Source organism: Mus caroli, unplaced genomic scaffold (assembly GCF_978045245.1).
Source record: "Mus caroli unplaced genomic scaffold, Mus_caroli_1 scaffold_16, whole genome shotgun sequence".
NCBI lineage: Eukaryota > Metazoa > Chordata > Mammalia > Rodentia > Muridae > Mus > Mus caroli.
The window spans coordinates 14796252-14815513 of NW_028227271.1; the positions used below are offsets into that span (position 1 = coordinate 14796252).

At 44.5% G+C, this 19262-nt stretch overlaps 1 protein-coding gene and 1 long non-coding RNA gene across 6 annotated transcripts; one reads left to right on the forward strand and one right to left on the reverse strand.

Moving 5' to 3' along the window:
* Window positions 1-597: 597 nt before the first annotated feature.
* On the reverse strand, window positions 598-15668 carry LOC110311069 (uncharacterized). Of its 3 annotated transcripts, XR_003834965.2 has the most exons (5): window positions 15408-15576; window positions 13046-13207; window positions 8384-8467; window positions 7033-7487; window positions 598-1320 (listed from the first exon to the last, which is right to left on the reverse strand). It is a non-coding gene; the product is annotated as an uncharacterized LOC110311069 (long non-coding RNA). The 3 variants fall into 3 exon arrangements; XR_015045599.1 differs by lacking the exon at window positions 13046-13207 and having other exon boundaries at window positions 15408-15668; XR_015045600.1 differs by lacking the exons at window positions 13046-13207; window positions 15408-15576 and adding an exon at window positions 10748-11674.
* Chkb (choline kinase beta) lies at window positions 15584-19158 on the forward strand. 3 transcript variants are annotated; one of them, XM_085831758.1, is made up of 11 exons: window positions 15584-16160; window positions 16331-16439; window positions 16664-16777; window positions 16933-17080; window positions 17266-17361; window positions 17513-17571; window positions 17655-17736; window positions 17860-17968; window positions 18102-18205; window positions 18637-18718; window positions 18866-19158. In XM_085831758.1, the coding sequence occupies exons 1-11, from the start codon at window positions 15894-15896 to the stop codon at window positions 18935-18937; spliced, it is 1242 nt and encodes a 413-aa protein (XP_085687884.1). In that variant the 5' UTR covers window positions 15584-15893; the 3' UTR covers window positions 18938-19158. The 3 variants fall into 3 exon arrangements, 2 of the variants coding, with proteins under 2 accessions (XP_085687884.1, XP_021039957.1); XR_015045598.1 differs by having other exon boundaries at window positions 15587-16117; window positions 16947-17080; window positions 18130-18205; XM_021184298.3 differs by having other exon boundaries at window positions 15589-16117; window positions 16947-17080.
* The last annotated feature ends 104 nt before the right edge of the window (window positions 19159-19262 follow it).

The following is a 19262-nucleotide window of genomic DNA, read 5'->3' on the forward strand; positions in this document are numbered from 1 at the left end:
AAAACCCTGTCCCAAAACAACCAAAAAACCAAAACAAACCAAAACAAAACAAAAAAGGAATAAAAACTGAAGTGCGTTTTTTTTTGTTTGGTTGATTTTGTATCATGCGTGTATGTCCATGTATGTTCATATGTGTTCTAAAAGTCAAATCCAATGCCTGTCCACACTAAGCAAGCACTTTACTACTGAGTTGAATTTGTCTCTTAATTACATTTGTAAACTAAGAGTCAGGTTTAGCGAGATTTAAGTACTGACACACAGGCAAAGTTCTCTTATATGGGCAGTTTGCAGGCGGTGTGAACAGTACATAGGACCTGGGTTCGATTCCCAGCATCCACATGGAGGCTCAACACCTCCTCTGGCACCAGCATGTGTGGTGTTCAGACACACAAGAAGGCAAAACTCTCATACACGTAATATAAATAAATCTTTAGAAACACCATATAATGAAAAACTAAAGAAATACATATTTAAAAACAAAAACAAAAAACAAAAACATGCTAGACCTGCAATAAAGCAGTGGAAACTTCAGAGGAAAAACTTACTCCAAACTGACCCACACAGGACAGAACGAGCAGACACGGACTTTAGAATAAATAGCTTTTATAGTCATGTATATAATAAAAAAAAAAAACATGGACATAATGACCAGCAAATGGAGTCATAAAGAAGAAACAAGCAGAACTTGTTTGTGGGTTTAAAAATTAATAAAAATAAATCTTAAAAGTGCTGGAGAAGACACCTGCACTTACACATAACCTACCCCCAGATATATACAAGTATTCGTAATGAAAAATAATGAGTTTTTTTAATGTAAGCTGTGACAGAAGAGGGCTCAAGCTTTCCTTTCATTTTTTTAAGATTTGTTTATTTTATGCATATGAGTATGCTGTAGCTGTACAGATGGTTCTGAGCCATCATGTGATTGCTGGAAATTGAACTCAAGACCTCTGCTCGCTCCAGCCCCACTCACTCCAGCCCAAAGTTTTATGTAAGTACTCTGTAGCTGTCTTCAGACACAACAGAAGAGGGCATCAGATCTTGTTACGGGATGGTTTTGAGCCACCATGTGGTTGCTGGGATTTGAACTCAGGACCTTCGAAAGAGCAGTCAGTGCTCTTAACTGCTGAGCCATCATCTCTCCAGCCCCATGCTTTCCTTTTATAAGTGGTTAAAGCTCTCATAAAGTTGAAAAACCAAAAGCACTCATAAAGTGGCTGAAGCACTTGCTGCACCAGCCTGCCAATTGGAGATTGGATCCGTGGAATCCTCATAAATGTCAGATGTGAGTGTGCCTTTGGTTTGGATCTCAGCATGCCTCTAATGAGAGACAAGAGGCAGAGATAAGAGAATTCCTGGAAGCTGAAAGGCCAGCTAGCCTGACACAGGCAACACTGAACAAGGGACTGAAGATGAGCTAATTAACAGCCAAGGTCACCCTCTGGCTTACACACACACACACACACACACACACACACACACAAATTTGAGTTATGTTTGCTTGTTTAAGGCCTGTAATCCACTCAGCTACATAAATGGAGCATAATTTAAAAAGGAAAATTTTCACTGTGGCTCATGGTTTATCAGAGGTTGCTTGATCCTGTGCACAGAACTCGTGGCAGTGAGAACACATAGAGGAATAGATTATTCACTCTTCATAGACAGGAAGAACACAGGAAGGACACGGGGCTAGGCGAACCTTCAGTGCGCACCCTCAGCGGCTTACATCCTCCCACAACACAGCAACTTAATAGTTCACAGAAACTGCCAAAACAGCACCACCAGGTTGGAGCCAAGGGTTTAGCTCATGAGCCTGTCGGGACCTTTTATAGTCAAATAATTAATGCATCCATAGATCTGAAACACTCAACATATCCCACAAAACATAAAATTGCTGAAAATCTGTGACTAAGAGAAAATCTTCAAAATTAATCAGGTTTTCCAAATACACACTGGAAATACACATCTTTCTCATCAGAAAAATGATGGTAGTACACTTTACTTTGCTCAGATAAATGACTTCTCATTAAACCTCTGCGGCTGTCTCTGTCATTGAAGTCTTTCTCTGACCAAGAACCACTAAGACCCCTTCCTTGGTCTGATATTATCTCTTTTTTTTTTTTAAGATTTATTTATTATTATATGTAAGTACACTGTTGCTGTCCTCAGACACACCAGAAGAAGGAGTCAGATCTCATTAGGGATGGTTGTGAGCCACCATGTGGTTGCTGGGATTTGAACTCAGGACCTTTGGAAGAGCAGTCGGTGCTCTTACCCACTGAGCCATCTCTCCAGCCCCTGATATTATTTCTTAAGGACCATTAAAAGATGGTAGAGAAGAACCCTGCTCAGAAAGAGGCTACTCCATTCCACACTCTGTAAGCATTCCTCTTCCTGCCTTCTGTTTTTTAAAGATCTATTTATTATGTATACAGCACTCTGACTGCATGTATGCCTGAAGTCCAGAAGATTATTATAGATGTTATTACTTATCTCACTATAGATGGTTGTGAGCCACCATGTGGTTGCTGGGATTTGAACTCAGAACCTCCAGAAGATCAGCCAGTGCTCTTAACTTCTGAGCCATCTCTCCAGCACCTTCTGTTTTCTAACATCAGCTGCTTTCTGTGTTTTTGTTGTTGTTGTTGTTTCTGCCCTTTCCCCCCTTATTCTAAAATAGTTTTGCTACTAAAAATGGGTTAAAATGTTGTTATTATGGTCAGCCATGGCTACAGATAATCTTAGATTTACGTGGGATCAAAGAGGGGAAAAATGTAAAGGGACTTTTCAAAACCTCAATCATTAGTAAACTTGAACAAAAATAGGAGCTTGTAGTTCAGCTACATATGGATAAATGATGTAGTTTGTTTCATTCTGTTATAAATCCAGTTTGGATTCAGCTATCTATTGAAAAGTTGGTGAATTTAGTTTGATATGTTATTGTCTCATAACTAGATCTTTTGGATATTTTGTTAACAAAGCAAACAGGGTAAAAATATCCCCGTAAGAGGATGAAGAGATGAAAAGGAAATTAGGAGTAGAACATCTTTGAACCAAAGATGGGGCTTTGTCCTAAGAATTGTTCCAAGATGGAAATAGATAAGGGCCAAACCAGAAAGCCAAACATATGCTGCAGAAGAAATATGACGGGATTTTTATCATGCTGGCATGCCATAAAATGTAGCTGAAAGAACTGTGTATTTCAGAGAGCAAAATAGTTTCCCTGTTCAGAAGCTGTCCATCTTGCTCTTCTCTGTAAAGCAGTATAAGTGATGGGATTGTGAGCTGTTAATGCTTTCCTTAGCCCCTGCGGTCCATGCTTTTGTCTGTCGTCCCTGTAAGCTTCCCTGTGCCCTGCCATCCCATATGTGTGGGATGCTTACACTTACTTTGCTGCTCTGGTCCCACATAGTAGATAAAGAACTTATGTATCTTTGCTATGTAACATGAAGACATTTCATTCTATGCCATTATCCAATCCATGCCAACCTCCAAACCTGTTCTCATAGACAGCGGCAACTGGGGTAGAGACACAGCTCCACGCTACTCCCTGGTACCTTGCCCAGCAACCAAAGGAACTCTTTTCAGAGATGTCCACTCAAGTAAAACTGGGTTCTTGGCCTCACTGAAGAAAGGAATTTTCATGACGAGTCAGTATGTTAGAAAGACATGTGAAGTACAGATTTAGTCACAGAAAGGTACTCAGGAAAGGAGTGAGGCACATCCAAGAACACGAGTGTGCGTGACTTAGTGATTCTATTGCTGTGATAAAACACCATGGCCAAAAGCAACTTGGAAGGAAAGGGTTTATTTGGCTTACATGTCACAGCCCATCATCAAAGCAAGTCAGAGAAAGAACCTGGAGACAGAACTGAAGCAGAGCCATGGAGGGATGCTGCTTACTGGCTTGCTCCTCAGTTTGCTTATACGACCCAGGACCCCCTCTCCAGTGGGGACACCACCCACAATGGGCTGGCTTCTTCCACATCAATAACTGATGGAAGAAAATGGCTCATGGCTTGCTTACAGGCCAATGTGATATAAGGGTTCTCTCAGCTGAGGCTCTCCCTTCTCAGGTGACTAGCTTGTGTCAAGTTGACAGAAACAAATTAATTCAGCAAACAGAAAAAAATAAAACCAAACAGGACTTCTCAAAGGGAGCTGCTTCTTCTTCTTCTTTTAACATGTATTTATTATATGTAAGTACACTGTAGCCTGACTTCAGACACACCAAAAGAGGGCATCAGATCTCATTACAGATGGTTGCTGGGATTTGAACTCAGGACCTTCAGAAGAACAGTCGGTGCTCTTAACCACTGAGCCATCTTGCCAGCCCCAAAGTGAGCTTCTTAAACAAGAGTTTATTCATTTCATTTATCTTAACACTAGCCATATGAAGAGTTTTTGTGAGTTATGAGATTCTTCACTTGAGAGGTTGCTAAGCAACTTAAATGAAGTCACAGGATGGTGACCACTGTATCCATGGCAAGACTACAGTTGATAAGGCAAACCCCAGATCACAGAGAAACAGGAAGTTAGGATATCTTTACTAGAAACAAAAGCTAACAATACAAAACAGAAGTTGTATTTCTGAGGCCCAGCAACTACGTGGAGAGGTGTGAGCCACACCTAAGGACATATACACTCAGGCCTCCAATATGGTTTATTGCTACTTTAACATTCTTGCTTAAAAGCAGCTCTCTATAAAAGAAATACTGTCTCCATGCAGCAACCTTCATAGCAAATGGTAACTGTGCTGACTTCTGGGGTTGTGGTTCTTCTGGCTCTCTACTATTAGTCTTAGCTCCAGCCACCTCACTCCACACTTCCTGAGCCCATCTGTAGGGCACATGGGCCTTCCATCAGAGGAATGGGCATGGGATTATGAGGTGGAGCCTGCTCAGGCCCTGGAGAGCTCAGCGTCTGAGACTGCAGGAGTAGAGCTAACTTCCCCCTTGTCCCCAGGCCTGCTTCGAGGCCCATAGCCACTACCTCCAACTGGGTGATCACAAGCATCAGTTATTTAGCACAGCACCTGGAATTCTTCCCCAAGCAAATAGAGCACCATGAGTGTCACAGCCTCAGCCAATAGAGTGCACTTACCCACAGAATCCCACCCCACTCCCCGAGACTCAGCTAATCCCTGTTGACCTGGAATAAAGCACACAAGATATTTCAGCAAGAAGCCGGGTGTGGTGGCACACGCCTTTAATCCCAGCACTGGGGAGGCAGAGGCAGGCGGATTTCTGAGTTCGAGGCCAGCCTAGTCTACAAAGTGAGTTCCAGGACAGCCAGGGCTACACAGAGAAACCCTGTCTCGAAAAACCAAAAAAAAAAAAAAAAAGATATTTCAGCAAGGATCATCTGGGTCTGGCTGCATTTACTGAGCTGTAACGCTTGGGGGAAGGCTCTCTGCCTGGAAGCACTCACTGTTGGATCTTGGACCCAACTGCCTAGCCAGGCTCCCACTGCTAGCTGAGGCTCACATCAGAGAGCTGCCTTCAGTTCCCCATATCTACCTAGGAGCCTGCTTTGTTTCCAGGGAGTGCTTGTTCACGCCTCCTACCAGGAACTTTCAGGCTCAGCCTTGATTCAGTGCCCCCTCTTGGGTGCCATTTGTAACTACAGGCTTTCCTACCTGCACATAAGTTCCCTGAAATAACAACTCGGAGACTTAATTATACTTATGAATAAATGCACAGGCCATAAGCTTGGGCCTGTTCCCTGGCTAGCTCATAAACTCAATTATCTGGTTTATTCTAGTCTAAGTGTCTACATAGTCTCGCTATGTGCCTGGCTACCTGGTCCTCACTTTCATGTAGCCGTCTTCCTCTGTGTCCAGGCGAATCTCTCCAGCCTGACTCAAATCCAGAATTCCTCAATCTCTCTTCTCTTCTCTTCTCTTCTCTTCTCTTCTCTTCTCTTCTCTTCTCTTCTCTTCTCTTCTCTTTTCTCCTCTCCTCTCCTCTCTCCCTCTCCCTCTCTCCCCCTCCCCTCCCCTTCCCTCCCCTACTCGTCTCGTCTCTTCTCTCTCTCTCTCTCTCTCTCTCTCTCTCTCTCTCTCTCTCTCTCTCTCTCTCCTCCTAAACCTGCCTCAGCTCATTGGCCAATATCTTTTTATTGACAGGTGAATGCTTTTACATAGTATACAAGAAACTATCTCTATATTTCCCCCTTTAGTCTAATAAATTCTCTTATAATAATAGACTATATACAATAATAACTATGTAAACTATCAAGTAAGATTTACATTCCCAGTGTCCAGTTCATATGTATTTGGCAACCTTGGAGAAAGTATTCTATTATCTATATCATCTTGGTGAGTTCAGAGTTCTGTACTTAAATCAATTTCTATCATAACTTACATTACCAATCTAAAAACATCTTAGACCTTAAGAACATTTTCCTAAATCCTAAAAAAATCCTAATCTTTTGTTATTCTTAGATTCATATGAGACCAAAGAGAGGAAAAATGTGAAAGAAGCATTCATAAAGTCTATATAAAAACTTGTACAAAAATAGGAACTATATTTTCAGCTATCTACTGAAAAGCTGGTGAATTTAGTTTGATATGTTGTTATCTCATGACTAGATCCTTTGTATATTCTGTTAACAAAGCAAACAACTTTTTTAAACAGCTTTAAAAAAAAAAAAAAAAAAGCTTAGCTGGGCGTGGTGGCGCACGCCTTTAATCCCAGCAGAGGTAGGCGGATTTCTGAGTTCAAGGCCAGCCTGGTCTACAAAGTGAGTTCCAGGACAGCCAGAGCTATACAAAGAAACCCTGTCTCAAAAAACAAAACAAAAAAAAGCTTAACTGTGAGATTATAACTACCCAGTCTTCAACTCCATCAAAGTTAATACCACCTGAGTATGCAGGAGGTACAGGCAAGTCACTTCTAAAACTATAGAGACAGCTGGATGCCTAGAGAGTCCCCCGCAATTTCCCTGTCTTTGGAGCATCATCTTCAGCCTTCTGGCCCAGAATGTCTGACAGACATTTGGGTGAAGCAGGAATTATGAAGGACTGCTTACCCTATCTTGGCAAAGCTCAGCAGCTGACTTCTCTGCATCCATTTGTCCATTTTGGACAGCATTCTGTCAGCAGTTGAAGCAAGAGCAGTTTCTTGCCCAGTGGCTAGCTTGCTACATATGAAGCAAACTACATGAGGAGATTCTTCAGTGCTCATCATCTGCCAAGAGGAGAACTGTCTCATTGTCATAAAAGCCTTTTAATGATAACACATTTTTAAATGCAGTACTGTGGATCTTTGACTTTTTTTTTTTTTTTTTTATTTATTTATTATATGTAAGTACACCGTAGCTGTCTTCAGCAGTCCAGAAGAGGGCGCCAGATCTCGTTGCGGATGGTTGTGAGCCACCATGTGGTTGCTGGGATTTGAACTCTGGACCTTCAGAAGAGCAGTCGGGTGCTGTTACCCACTGAGCCATCTCACCAGCCCTCTTTGACGTTTTTGAAGACCATCTATCTATAGTATTAATGAAGAAATAAACACTGCTTGTTTCTGGCTATTTCCTATCTGTTCAACCTTGCAAACACATTTCTGTAATAAAATTGCATTTAATTATCCTAAAGAGTTGTAATAGCAGCTTTCAAGAGGACTAGAACTTGACATTTCATAGAGGTACAATACCTTAAACAAGAGTTGAAACATACATACATAGTAATGTTGTAGCAAAATATTATCCTAATCTGTACCAATATACAAAGAGCTATACAAATGTAACCAAATATAATCTTAATTTTGAATTTTGTATCGATATACAAAGATCTATACCAATATAAGATTTTTGGCTAGTAGTAGCTCTATAGTTTAAGAGTAGATTCAATAATCTACCCTTTAATCTTATTATTCCTATATTCCCCTTTCTCTCTTCATTCCCCTCCCCCCAAGCCTCCCCCTAATACTAGATAGGAGAGAAGGGATAGAAGAAAGAAAAAGAAATCCTGAATCTAACCTCCCTCATTTTGATTCCTTCTTGTCCAAGATCATAACAGCTTGTAATATACATTTCTGAAATAAGATATGCATAGAATGTGCAGTACACACACCTCAGTTAAAGATGATCCCCTGCTCTGCTTAAGCAGGTCAGGCACCTCTTTCTTTACAAGTTAGTTTGGATCGTATAACCAAACTGAAATATAAATTTCTATGCCACTTGAAAGGATGGCATGATAAATCACAATTATTCTGTAGCTCACAGTTATTGGCTATGCATAGCTGACTTTCTGGCTAGAGACATTTTCATTCTGTAGACCAGGCTGGCCTCGAACTCTGAAATCCGCCTGCCTCTGCCTCCTGGAGACATTTTCATGTCTCAGCTGGTCTCAAAGCTGTTCTCATGCAGGGAACATATACTTTACCTGTTTTGTTGGTCTTCATGATTTCTGTTTCCAGTCAGTATCTTCAAATCTGATTACCAGTTTGGAACGGATCTTTTTCTTTCCCTGTGAAAACAAATGTAAAATCTCTCCCCCAAAGGAACGCATTTCCTTCTTTCTATTCTGAGACTATATATTTAGAACCTCATATATTTATGCTGACCTAATCCAGTGGTCCTTGATAAATTTTAGTTTATTTTAGCATTTATGTTATTTACCTCATTGACATTTTAAAAACTCAAAGTCAATAAAGCATTATTTAATATAACTCTGGGAGATCTCAGATCTCCCTTGTGTTCTTTTTCTTTTTCTTTTTGGTTTTTCGAGACAGGGTTTCTCTGTGTAGCCCTGGCTGTCCTGGAACTCACTTTGTAGACCAGGCTGGCCTCGAACTCAGAAATCTACCGGCCTCTGCCTCCCGAGTGCTGGGATTAAAGGTGTGGGCCACCACCGCCTGAGCCCCTTCTTTTAAAGTCTTATTAGATCCCTCGACAATAGCCTGGCCTGTAGGACTGTAAGGTATTTCCGTAACATGCTTCATGCCACAATGTCTAAAGCGTTGCATTGTATTATAATGGACATATATGCTGGAGTATCATCGGCTTCCATGTGTAAAGGCATTTCCAACATAGCCATTGGTGAAGCCTGCTCCCCAGCATCGGCATCCATGTAGCCATTCTGTTCCATGCCTGCCACTCATTTCATAGTGTTGCTAACACAGGAAACAGCTTGACTCAGAGCAGGGTCATGCTGACCACACACCCTGTAATGTTCTGTATTTTGTTAACCCTAAGAAATTCCACTATTGTAAGCTCCACTTAGGACCAATCAGAATAAAGGCCAGTTAGAACTGCTGTCTATCCAGCCAAATAGCTTGAGTCAGAGCTAACCACTGGGCCTGCACCTGCACATGAGGTCACTGCGTGCCTTTATAAACTGGCCCTGGGAAACATTCATGGTCGAGGTCAGCTCCCAAGTCTGGTCTGAAGCCCTGATCGAGAAGTCCTGGGGTTAATGCTCAAGAATCTATCCCTATCTGAGATGGGTGTACATGAGGTTCGTGGGGAGACGCCTGGACCCCAATAGCCATCATTTCCAATAAATGTGCAATCTCAGATTCACCTTCAGAATTCAAGGCAAAGCCTATTGGAATTCTGAATATGTATCAGTAGTGTGATGTATTAACACATGTATGTATCTTAATTCTCCAAACTCTACAAAATGAAACATATAATCTATTGTATGACATTGCTCTAAGGTGATTTCAATGAACAGAATTTGTATTTTTAACTCCGCATATAGATCTTCATCCAGCAACTGACCCTTGAGGCTACCTGACCTGACCTGACTGTGCGGGCTTGTAGCTGAAGCTTGTTAATCTTACATCTCCATAGGCTGCCATTCTGTAATCTCCTTAAGCCATTGTGGATCTTCTCTTATCTGGAATTACTCTTTTTGCTGTTAATGTAGGTTCCAGATTGGATTCTTCTGAAGGTTTCTTATTCTGTTGTAAAGGACCCTCTAACCTCTGTTCTGTGGCCTTTAATACAGCAATGCATTTCTCAGTCCTTTCATTCTCTAAGTCTGCCTGATTGTGAGCTCCTTTAAAGATGATATATAGGGCTGGAGAGATAGCTCAGCGGTTAAGAGTGCTGACTGCTCTTCTGAAGGTCGTGAGTTCAAATCCCAGCAGCCACATGGTGGCTCGCAACCATCCATAATGAGATCTGACGCCCTCTTGTGGTGTGTCTGAAGACAGCTATAGTGTGCTTACATATAATAAACAAATCTTTAAAGATGTATATCACCACACCTGACTCCCTCTTATTTTAAAAAAAAAGATAATATATAAAATTGTAATCATTATTGAAAATAATCACTTGTGTGCTGATGAGTGAAACCAATCAAATGAGATCCAGGTGCACGTTCTGTCCATTTTTAACATAGAAAATATTTTTCTTTTCTTTTTTTTTTTTTTTAAAGATTTATTTATTTATTATATGTAAGTACACTGTAGCTGTCTTCAGACACTCCAGAAGAGGGCGCCAGATCTCGTTGCGGATGGTTGTGAGCCACCATGTGGTTGCTGGGATTTGAACTCTGGACCTTCGGAAGAGCAGTCGGGTGCTCTTACCCACTGAGCCATCTCACCAGCCCCTATTTTTCTTTTTTAATCTCTAATTCTTTCCTTCCTTCAGAAACTTTCTCCCTATGACTATTTTATTTTTGCATTTTATTAATTATATATAATATTGTATAATATATATGTGTATATGTTTATGTATTTATATATTCATTATTTATATTTTTTTCTTTATCATTTAGCACAATTTCAAAGATATTTACCTGGTCAGGGGCTTGTGTCTGGGCTTTCCTCTGCATGCCGTCTCTGGAGCTTCTTCTCAGCTTGTTTTTGGAGATGCTAGCCCCTGGCTGTGGTGGTTGACTCCACCCCTTTAGGGCCAGCACCTCTGCCCTCCACCTACTTTGGGCCTGTAGCAGCAGACTGCCTCTGTTGGTTTGGGCTGCAGCCTGTTGCCACCTGCTTTGGCTCCACCAAATATATAACCATCTAATCCTGTCTCAGCTCATTGGCCAGTAGCTTTTTATTGACAGGTGAATGCTTTTACACAGTGCATAGATTATGTCTACAAGTGCCCCTCCCTGGTAACCAAGTATTCAAATCTATGAGCCTATGAGGGCCATTCTTTTTTCTTTCTTTTTTAAGATTTATTTATTTATTATATGTAAGTACACTATAGCTGTCTTCAGATACTCCAGAAGAGGGCATCAGATCTCATTACGGATGGTTGTGCCATGTGGTTGCTGGGAATTGAACTCAGGACTTTCAGAAGAGCAGTCAGTGCTCTTAACCTCTGAGCCATCTCTCCAGCCCCTATGAGGGCCATTCTTCTTCAAAACACCACAGCAGTCTCCCTTCCAGCCCTACTTTTTTTTTTTTTTTTTTTTTTTTTTTTGAGACAGGATTTCATTATGCATCCTGGCTGTCCTAGAACTCACTATGTAAAGCAGGCTGCCCTCAAACTCACAGAAATCCACCTGCCTCTGCCTTCCAATTGCTGAGAACAAAGGTGTGTGCCATTATACCTGGCTCCAATTATTTTTTGAACTGAGATGGCTTATTTCCAGGTTCTTCGTCAAAAGAAACCCTACTTGAGGGTTTTCAGGTGTTTTGTTTTGTTTTGTTTCCCTCTCTGGTAAGATGGGCGGGCTAACTCTCTCTCACTAAACCCAGGCCAACCCAACCCCAGAAGAAACGGTAAAGGTCCCCCCCCCTCGGCCCCCCGCCCCTCAACCTTATCTCACCCAATCAGGTTCCTGCTGTCATTCAAAATGACCCAACCCACAAAGTGTATCCTGCCAGGTCCAATTCAAGCCCTGTCCAACACCCTACTAAAAACATAAAAAAAAGTCTACCCCAGCTGGTCTAGCGGTGGGCAGCACAGGGGCTGGGAAAGAAGGTAATGGTAGACAGAGATATGGGGCTCTAGGTTCACCTCAGGAATGAACAATTTGTATTCTTCCCCTGCTGTTTATGTATCATTTAGCTAGCTACTAAAGGCAGCTCTGCAAGCAGAACTTGAGCAAGTGGACTCTTTGGCCCCTTTGTGTCCCCCCTTCTCTACTTCCCTGTTCCCGTGGTCTTGTTTTGCTTTGCAGGACATTCCTTCTAGGCCTTACTCGTGTGCCTGAGTTTTCCACAATTGCATATAGGTCAGAGTTTGGCCCGAGAAAGGAGCTGCAGACCATCTGGACACTCCCAGAGGCAAATGCTGCTCTGCCAACACACACACACAGTGTTATTCAGTGAGCTATGACTTTGTATACTGTACTCTCTGTGTGTGCTATTTTTGCTGCAATAAACTTTGTGTGTGATAGACTTCAAACTTTCTATCCTATAATTATTTACTTGATGGAAAAACTGAAGCAAGAACTAGCAGGCTATAAGACTATTTGCCCTCTCTTGCAGGTTTGCACAAAAGTCTCTGTTTTGCATATTTCCTGAAGATTCTCTTGTTTTTGTTTTTCTATCCTTTAAGACAAACTGATTAAAAGTACACTGTAAGAGAGAAGCCAACAGTAGGAGTGCCTACTCCTGACAGAGAGATTTGTCAACTTTTCCCACTGCTCAGTTTGTTAACCTGAGAAATTTACACTGAGCCCCAGGTCTATATGTAATATAAAGTAAACATACAAATAAACATTTGGTGATAAATCATAAAATACTTAAAAACAATTCTTAGGAATATGAAATATATATATATATTCTTAGGCCTAATATATGTGTGTGTGTGTGTGTTTGCCATTTGTTAAGGTGGGAAAACTGCTTCTGAAATGAGGTACACGCTTATGTTTAAATAAAACATTAAATTCTGGCCAGACATTGGTGGCTCATACCTCTTAATCATAGAACTCAGGAAATAGAGGCATCTCAGACCTCTGAGTTCAAGACCACCCTGACCACTCTGTACAATGACTTCCAGGATAGCCATGGCGACACAGAGAAACCCTGTCTCCAAAAACCAAAAACCGAACAAAAACCCCAAAACATTAAATTCTGACTGAATGTTTGATACTCTGGGGTAGAGAACATTAACAGTTTTTCAAAATTGATATTCTTACTTTATGAAGTACAAAATAGCAGAAATATGTTTGGAGCCATTCAGAAATGCCTCTTGGCACCGAGACCCTTGGAACTCTTTATGTCCACAAGGCAGATAAAGTTGCTCATGTTTTCCTTTGCTGTCTTCCCAGTCCATTCCTGAAGGAAGGATGGACAAGAACCTGGCCAGAGACAGGAGACCTATGTCAGCGGGTCACCAACTGTTTCAACAGTACACCACAGTCTCAAATACTAGCCAAGTTGGTGTGGCCACATGAAGTATGCATGCTGTGTGCTCAAAACCAAGGCTACAATTCAGTTATCTAGTGTTCAGAAACATCTTGATTTCCTTTGTCTTGATTTACTTTACATTAATTTCTGGTTATTATTTGTTCAGAAACCTTTACTGTTGCCAAATCTTTCACCAATCCCTACATTCAGCCGACTTCACAGGGTCATGCATGACCCACAGGCTAAGAAGCTGACCTCTAGTAAGTCACAAAGGACAAGCTATGCCAACCCAGGCCTGACTTCCAGATAGGAGTAGTTATGTAAAAAAAAAACAGGCTGGAAAGATATCGTCTGGTCTGCTCTAGTCAGATAGAATCAAGGCCACTTTCACCTAGAATCTCAGCCCAGAAAGCAGAGCTTAGAACTCTTTCCCAGGCTCAAAAGCTAGCCAAAAAAAAAATAATAATAATAATAATAATAAAATAAAACCACCACCTAACATTTCCAGGCTGGTCCAGAGTTTTAACATTGCAACATAAAACAATGTTACCGCCTACAAAGTTCATTCTCCACAAAGTTCACGGTCCAAAGTAATGAGGAAGTTAAAATACCCACCTGCGCGTTTGTTTCTCTGTCTGTGTCCTGACCCTGTACTCCTCTGCTTCTCCAGTGCTGGGATTAAAGGGGAGATAGCCTACATCTTTAGGCCAGCTCCCACAGCCTGGAGCAGGGGATGCCTCTCTCCAGCTCTCAGTGGGCCGTGGAGGGAAACTGCCCATGGTTTTGACAATTCTAAAAAGTTTTGTTTTGAAGTCAATTTTCTCTCTCCTTTTTTTTTGGGGGGGGGGGATCGGTCTGGAAACACCTCAAGCCGTCTGCTTCACAGATTGCTCTTAAGGCTGCTCTCTGATTGGCTCCTCTGCCCAGCCCACCCCATTAATTCTCTTAGCACCTTTCTCTCTTCTCTCACTATGTAGCCTGGCTGGCCGGGAACCCAGTATATAGACTAGACTGTCCTCAAATTCACAGGTAATTAAACCACCGATTTCAGTTTCCTGAATGCTGGAAGTAAAGGTTTGCACCACCGCGTTCTCTCTCTCTCACACACACCGCACCCGCACAATGAACTCCCTCCCTAGGCTTTTTTTTTTTTTTTTTTTTAAGATTTATTTATAATTATATGCAAGTACACTGTAGCTGTCTTCAGACGCACCAGAAGAGGGCGTCAGATCTCATTACGGGTGGTTGTGAGCCATCCTGTGGTTGCTGGGATTTGAACTCAGGACCTTCGGAAGAGCAGTCAGTGCTCTTACCCACTGAGCCATCTCGCCAGCCCCCACTTCCTAGGCTTTCTTTTTCATTTTTTTTCTTTTTTTTTTTTTTTAAAGATTTATTTATTTTATGTGTGTACACTGTAGCTGTCTTCAGATACTCCAGAAGAGGGCATCAGATTTTTTGTTACGGATGGTTGTGAGCCACCATGTGGTTGCTGGGATTTGAACTCAGGACCTTTGGACGAGCAGTCGGTGCTCTTAACCGCTGAGCCATCTCACCAGCCCTTCCTAGGCTTTCTAAAAAAGAATTATTTATTTTTTATGTGTATGAGTACACTGTAGCTATCTTCAGACACACCAGAAGAGGGCATCGGATCCCATTACATACAGACTGTTGTGAGCTACCACATGGTTGGCGGGAATTGAACTCAGGACCTCTGGAAGAGAGATCAGTGCTCTTAACCGCTTAGCCACCTCTTCAGCCCCATCCCTAGACTTTAAAGGAAAGTCTTTTCTTAACTCTAAGGTCTCATGTTTAATTCTCTCTCCCTTACACCGAAACTCATAGCTTTGAGGTCCTTTCATTCTAATAAACCTCATCCTTCAGATGAATTATGGATTGTGTAAGCTTCCTTTCTAAGCTGACCATTAATGTCTCCCTCTTCCCGATATTTAACAGGAGACACATACACTCTCTCGAGAAAGAAAAATACTATTTAAGTTATTGTGTTGGGTCACATTAATAGCGCTCATGCGGTCCATGCAGCGCTGGACACGCCGGACTGATTCTTATTACGCCTCCCAACATCACTATACCTGCTGCCTTGTGGAAAGGGGAATCGTTGGAATCTAAGTTTTCATTCTTCCATTCACTTACCCCAACTGTCACTATAGGCTCGGCTACTGAGTGTCTCACACAGCAGCTGTTATAAAGGAGCCGCAAACTATCATCGTCCATTCATTGGCCAGAGCCTGGCTCGTAAGCTTTGCGGAGCTACTGTCCAACCGCCCACCGCGCTCGGGATTGGCCTACGTCACTTCCTTGGTTCCGGACACAGTCCACGCAGTAACTTGTTTTTGCAGAGACTGATAGGCGGATCGGGCGTGGCCGGAGCGCGTCCCACTCAGGGAAAGCTGCCGTCCCTCTTTGCCTTTGAGCGCCGCAGTCCTGAGAATCGCATCTGGCTTGGAAACGGTCCCAGGACTGGAGCCACCAAGAAAGCCGAAGGCAGTCGCGAAGAGCCGAGGACGCCCAGAGACTCTGCGGCTTCCGGGAAGCGGAACCCAGCCTACCCGGAAGGAGCCAACCCCACCTGAGGCTCGCTGAGCACCGGCAGGCGTTAAGCCCAACGGAGCCTACGTCATGGCGGCAGACGGGACAGGGGTAGTCGGAGGAGGGGCTGGCGGCGGCGGCCTGCCCAAGGACGGTTTGCAGGATGCTAAGTGCCCAGAGCCAATCCCCAATCGGCGGCGCGCTTCCTCGCTGTCCCGTGACGCGCAGCGCCGAGCCTATCAGTGGTGCCGGGAGTACCTGGGCGGGGCCTGGCGCCGAGCGCGGCCGGAGGAGCTGAGCGTTTGTCCCGTGAGGTCAGGGGTCAGCCTCGGGGACCCTGGGGACACTCCCAGTTCGGTTGCCGTCAGTGCTACGCGGGGGTGGGGTGGGGCAGGTCTGCAACCTGCCCTGCTGGGGGGCGGGGTCCCCCTTCGGGACATGGGAGGTCCTCTCGGGAAGGGTGTCTAGAGTGGGTCCCACCAATGGGGGGGCGACCCTTGTTGAGCCTGACCTGTATGGATCTGCAGCGGAGGCCTCAGCAACCTGCTCTTCCGATGCTCACTACCGAACCACGTGCCCAGTGTGGGCGGGGAGCCCCGGGAGGTGCTGCTACGACTCTACGGGGCCATCCTGCAGGTGAGGGGAAAGGAGGACCGTAACTTGGGAGTTCGGTCATCTGGAGCAAGTGGTGCAGAAAGTGGTGTCTTATTTGTGTAGCTGAATATGCTGAAGCTCTGGAATTCCCAGTCAGTAAGAGCTGAAGTCCAAGCTATCGTAGATGAAGCCGATTTGCGCCAGTACCCACGTACCTCTTTGGCTTTTTCTGACTTGAGCCCCTTTGCCATAACATCTTCCTTCAGGGTGTAGACTCCTTGGTATTAGAAAGCGTGATGTTCGCCATTCTCGCAGAGAGGTCTCTAGGGCCCCAGCTTTACGGAGTGTTTCCAGAGGGCCGCTTGGAACAGTACCTCCCAGTAAGAGCCCAGTTTTTGTTGTTTTTACCCCAAGTCTTTACCCTTCCCAATGTCTGCCTTCACATCCCAGGTAGGGAAATTTCCCTAAGACCTTGATCTCCTCCCATCCCGTATCCCTTCCCCCTCCCGCCCCAGCCCCCTCACCACCCTGATAGGTTACTGGGTACAGAGCCGGCCGTTGAAAACTCAAGAGCTCCGGGACCCAGTGTTGTCGGGAGCCATTGCAACGAGGATGGCCCGTTTCCATGGTATGGAGATGCCCTTCACTAAGGAGCCCCGATGGTTGTTTGGGACCATGGAGCGGTGAGTCCAGTTTGGGATCCCTGCATCTTAAAACTGAACCTCTAGTTGGGTGGATATATGCCCCAGTATCATGGACTCTGTTTCCCAGCCAAAGCCCAGTGACAGGACAATTTGGCCTGAAATGTCGATAGGAGAAGGGGGTGGGGAGAGATAGACTGAATGTTTCCCTTTTGGGGGGCTTCCAGGTACCTGAAGCAGATCCAGGACTTGCCTTCCACCAGCCTTCCCCAGATGAACCTGGTAGAGATGTACAGCCTCAAGGACGAGATGAACAGCCTCAGGTGAAGGCGGATGACATAGTGGGTGGGTGGGTGGCTCTGGCATTTATCAGTGTCCTCTCCAGGATTTGTTGAGGGCTAGACCCAAGACCTAGCCTATAAAGGTGGCCTGTAGTCACAAGGCCTTATAGCCTACGCCTCTCTACCTCTACAGGAAGTTACTAGACGCCACCCCATCACCAGTGGTCTTCTGCCACAATGACATCCAGGAAGGTAGGAGAATGTATGTGAGTCTTTGAGCCCATGCCGAAAGAGGGCAGCATGCCCTGAAGTGACCAAAATCCCCATTCCCCCAGGAAACATCTTGTTGCTCTCAGAGCCGGACAGTGATGATAACCTCATGTTGGTTGATTTTGAGTACAGTAGTTATAACTACAGGTAAGCGTGGGAGGGCAGCCTCCTGTGGGTCCTGTGCCTACAGGGTCCCTGGCAAAACAGGGCAGGCCTTCACACTCCACAGCCCCGCTGCCCATGGACTGAGTGTTTGCTCTATCCTCCCAGGGGCTTTGACATTGGGAATCATTTTTGTGAGTGGGTTTATGATTATACTTATGAAGAATGGCCTTTCTACAAAGCAAGACCCACGGACTACCCCACTAGAGAACAGCAGGTATATAGTCTGGAGGTTGGGAAGAAAAAAGCCTTCTGGCTTCCTGTTCTGTTTGATTCGAAAAGAGGAATAAAGGCTACAGAGGGCGATGTTCCAATCTCCCCAGTCCCTGACTCTTGTCCATTGATCTCAGCTCCATTTTATTCGCCATTATCTGGCAGAGGTGCAGAAGGGTGAGGTCGTCTCCGAGGAGGAACAGAAGAAACGGGAAGAAGAATTGCTGCTAGAGATCAGTCGGTGAGAAAGGAGGGGGAGAGGGAGGGGAAAACCCTTTAGAGGAAAAAAGGAGGCCGGGCCGTGGTGGCGCACGCCCTTAATCCCAGCACTTGGGAGGCAGAGGCAGGCGGATTTCTGAGTTCAAGGCCAGCCTGGTCTACAGAGTGAGTTCCAGGACAGCCAGGGCTACACAGAGAAACCCTGTCTCAAAAAAACAAAACAAACAAAAAGGAAAAGAAAAAGAAAAAGAAAAAGGAGCCCTGCAGGTAAGGTGTCAGGGTAGAGGTAGAAGACCACACCAGAGGCTGTCAGAGAAAGAGTCTCAGTCTGGATGAGGATTAGGGAACTGGCAGAGCAGTGGAAAGTTGGGAGGCTGGGCAGCCTGGGCTGGAAGCCAGACAGTGTGAAATGGGCTCTTGAGTGCACCTCCTCTTCCCACCCTCATTCCCTAGGTACTCCCTGGCATCTCATTTTTTCTGGGGTCTGTGGTCCACCCTGCAGGCTTCGATGTCCACTATAGAGTTCGGCTACTTGGTAAGTAAGCCCTACCGTGGGCATGTTGGGTGATCGCTGCGGTCGCTCTGGGCACGTCCTCCAGGAAAGCTGGGCAGGCCCTGGTGGCTTTGGGCAGAATACTGCTTTCAAGGTTTCTCACACTGCATTTCGGACTTCCTTCCTTAGGAGTATGCCCAATCTCGGTTCCAGTTCTACTTCCAGCAGAAGGGCCAGCTGACGAGTTCCCCATCATCCTGAGGATCCAACCCCACCTCAAATTTCTCCTGGAGCCTCCGGGGCAGGACCTTGGAGGGAGGGGCAAAGAGCAGAAGACCCCCAGAGATGGGGCTGTGCCTCAAAGTGAGACTGTTGTTGAAACAGCCAACCGCTGTAGCCTTTTCTTAGTACTTGCCCAAGGTGGGCATCTGAGAGCCCCCCCGGGGCTGTGTACTCAAATAAATGAACTTCACAAATATAAACTGAGGAATACAGACTTAAGTGACTTTCTGTTGCGTGCACTGGGCTTAAAAGTGGGAGGGGTCCATTCCGCTCATTGAGATCTCCTATCCCATAATACTCCCTG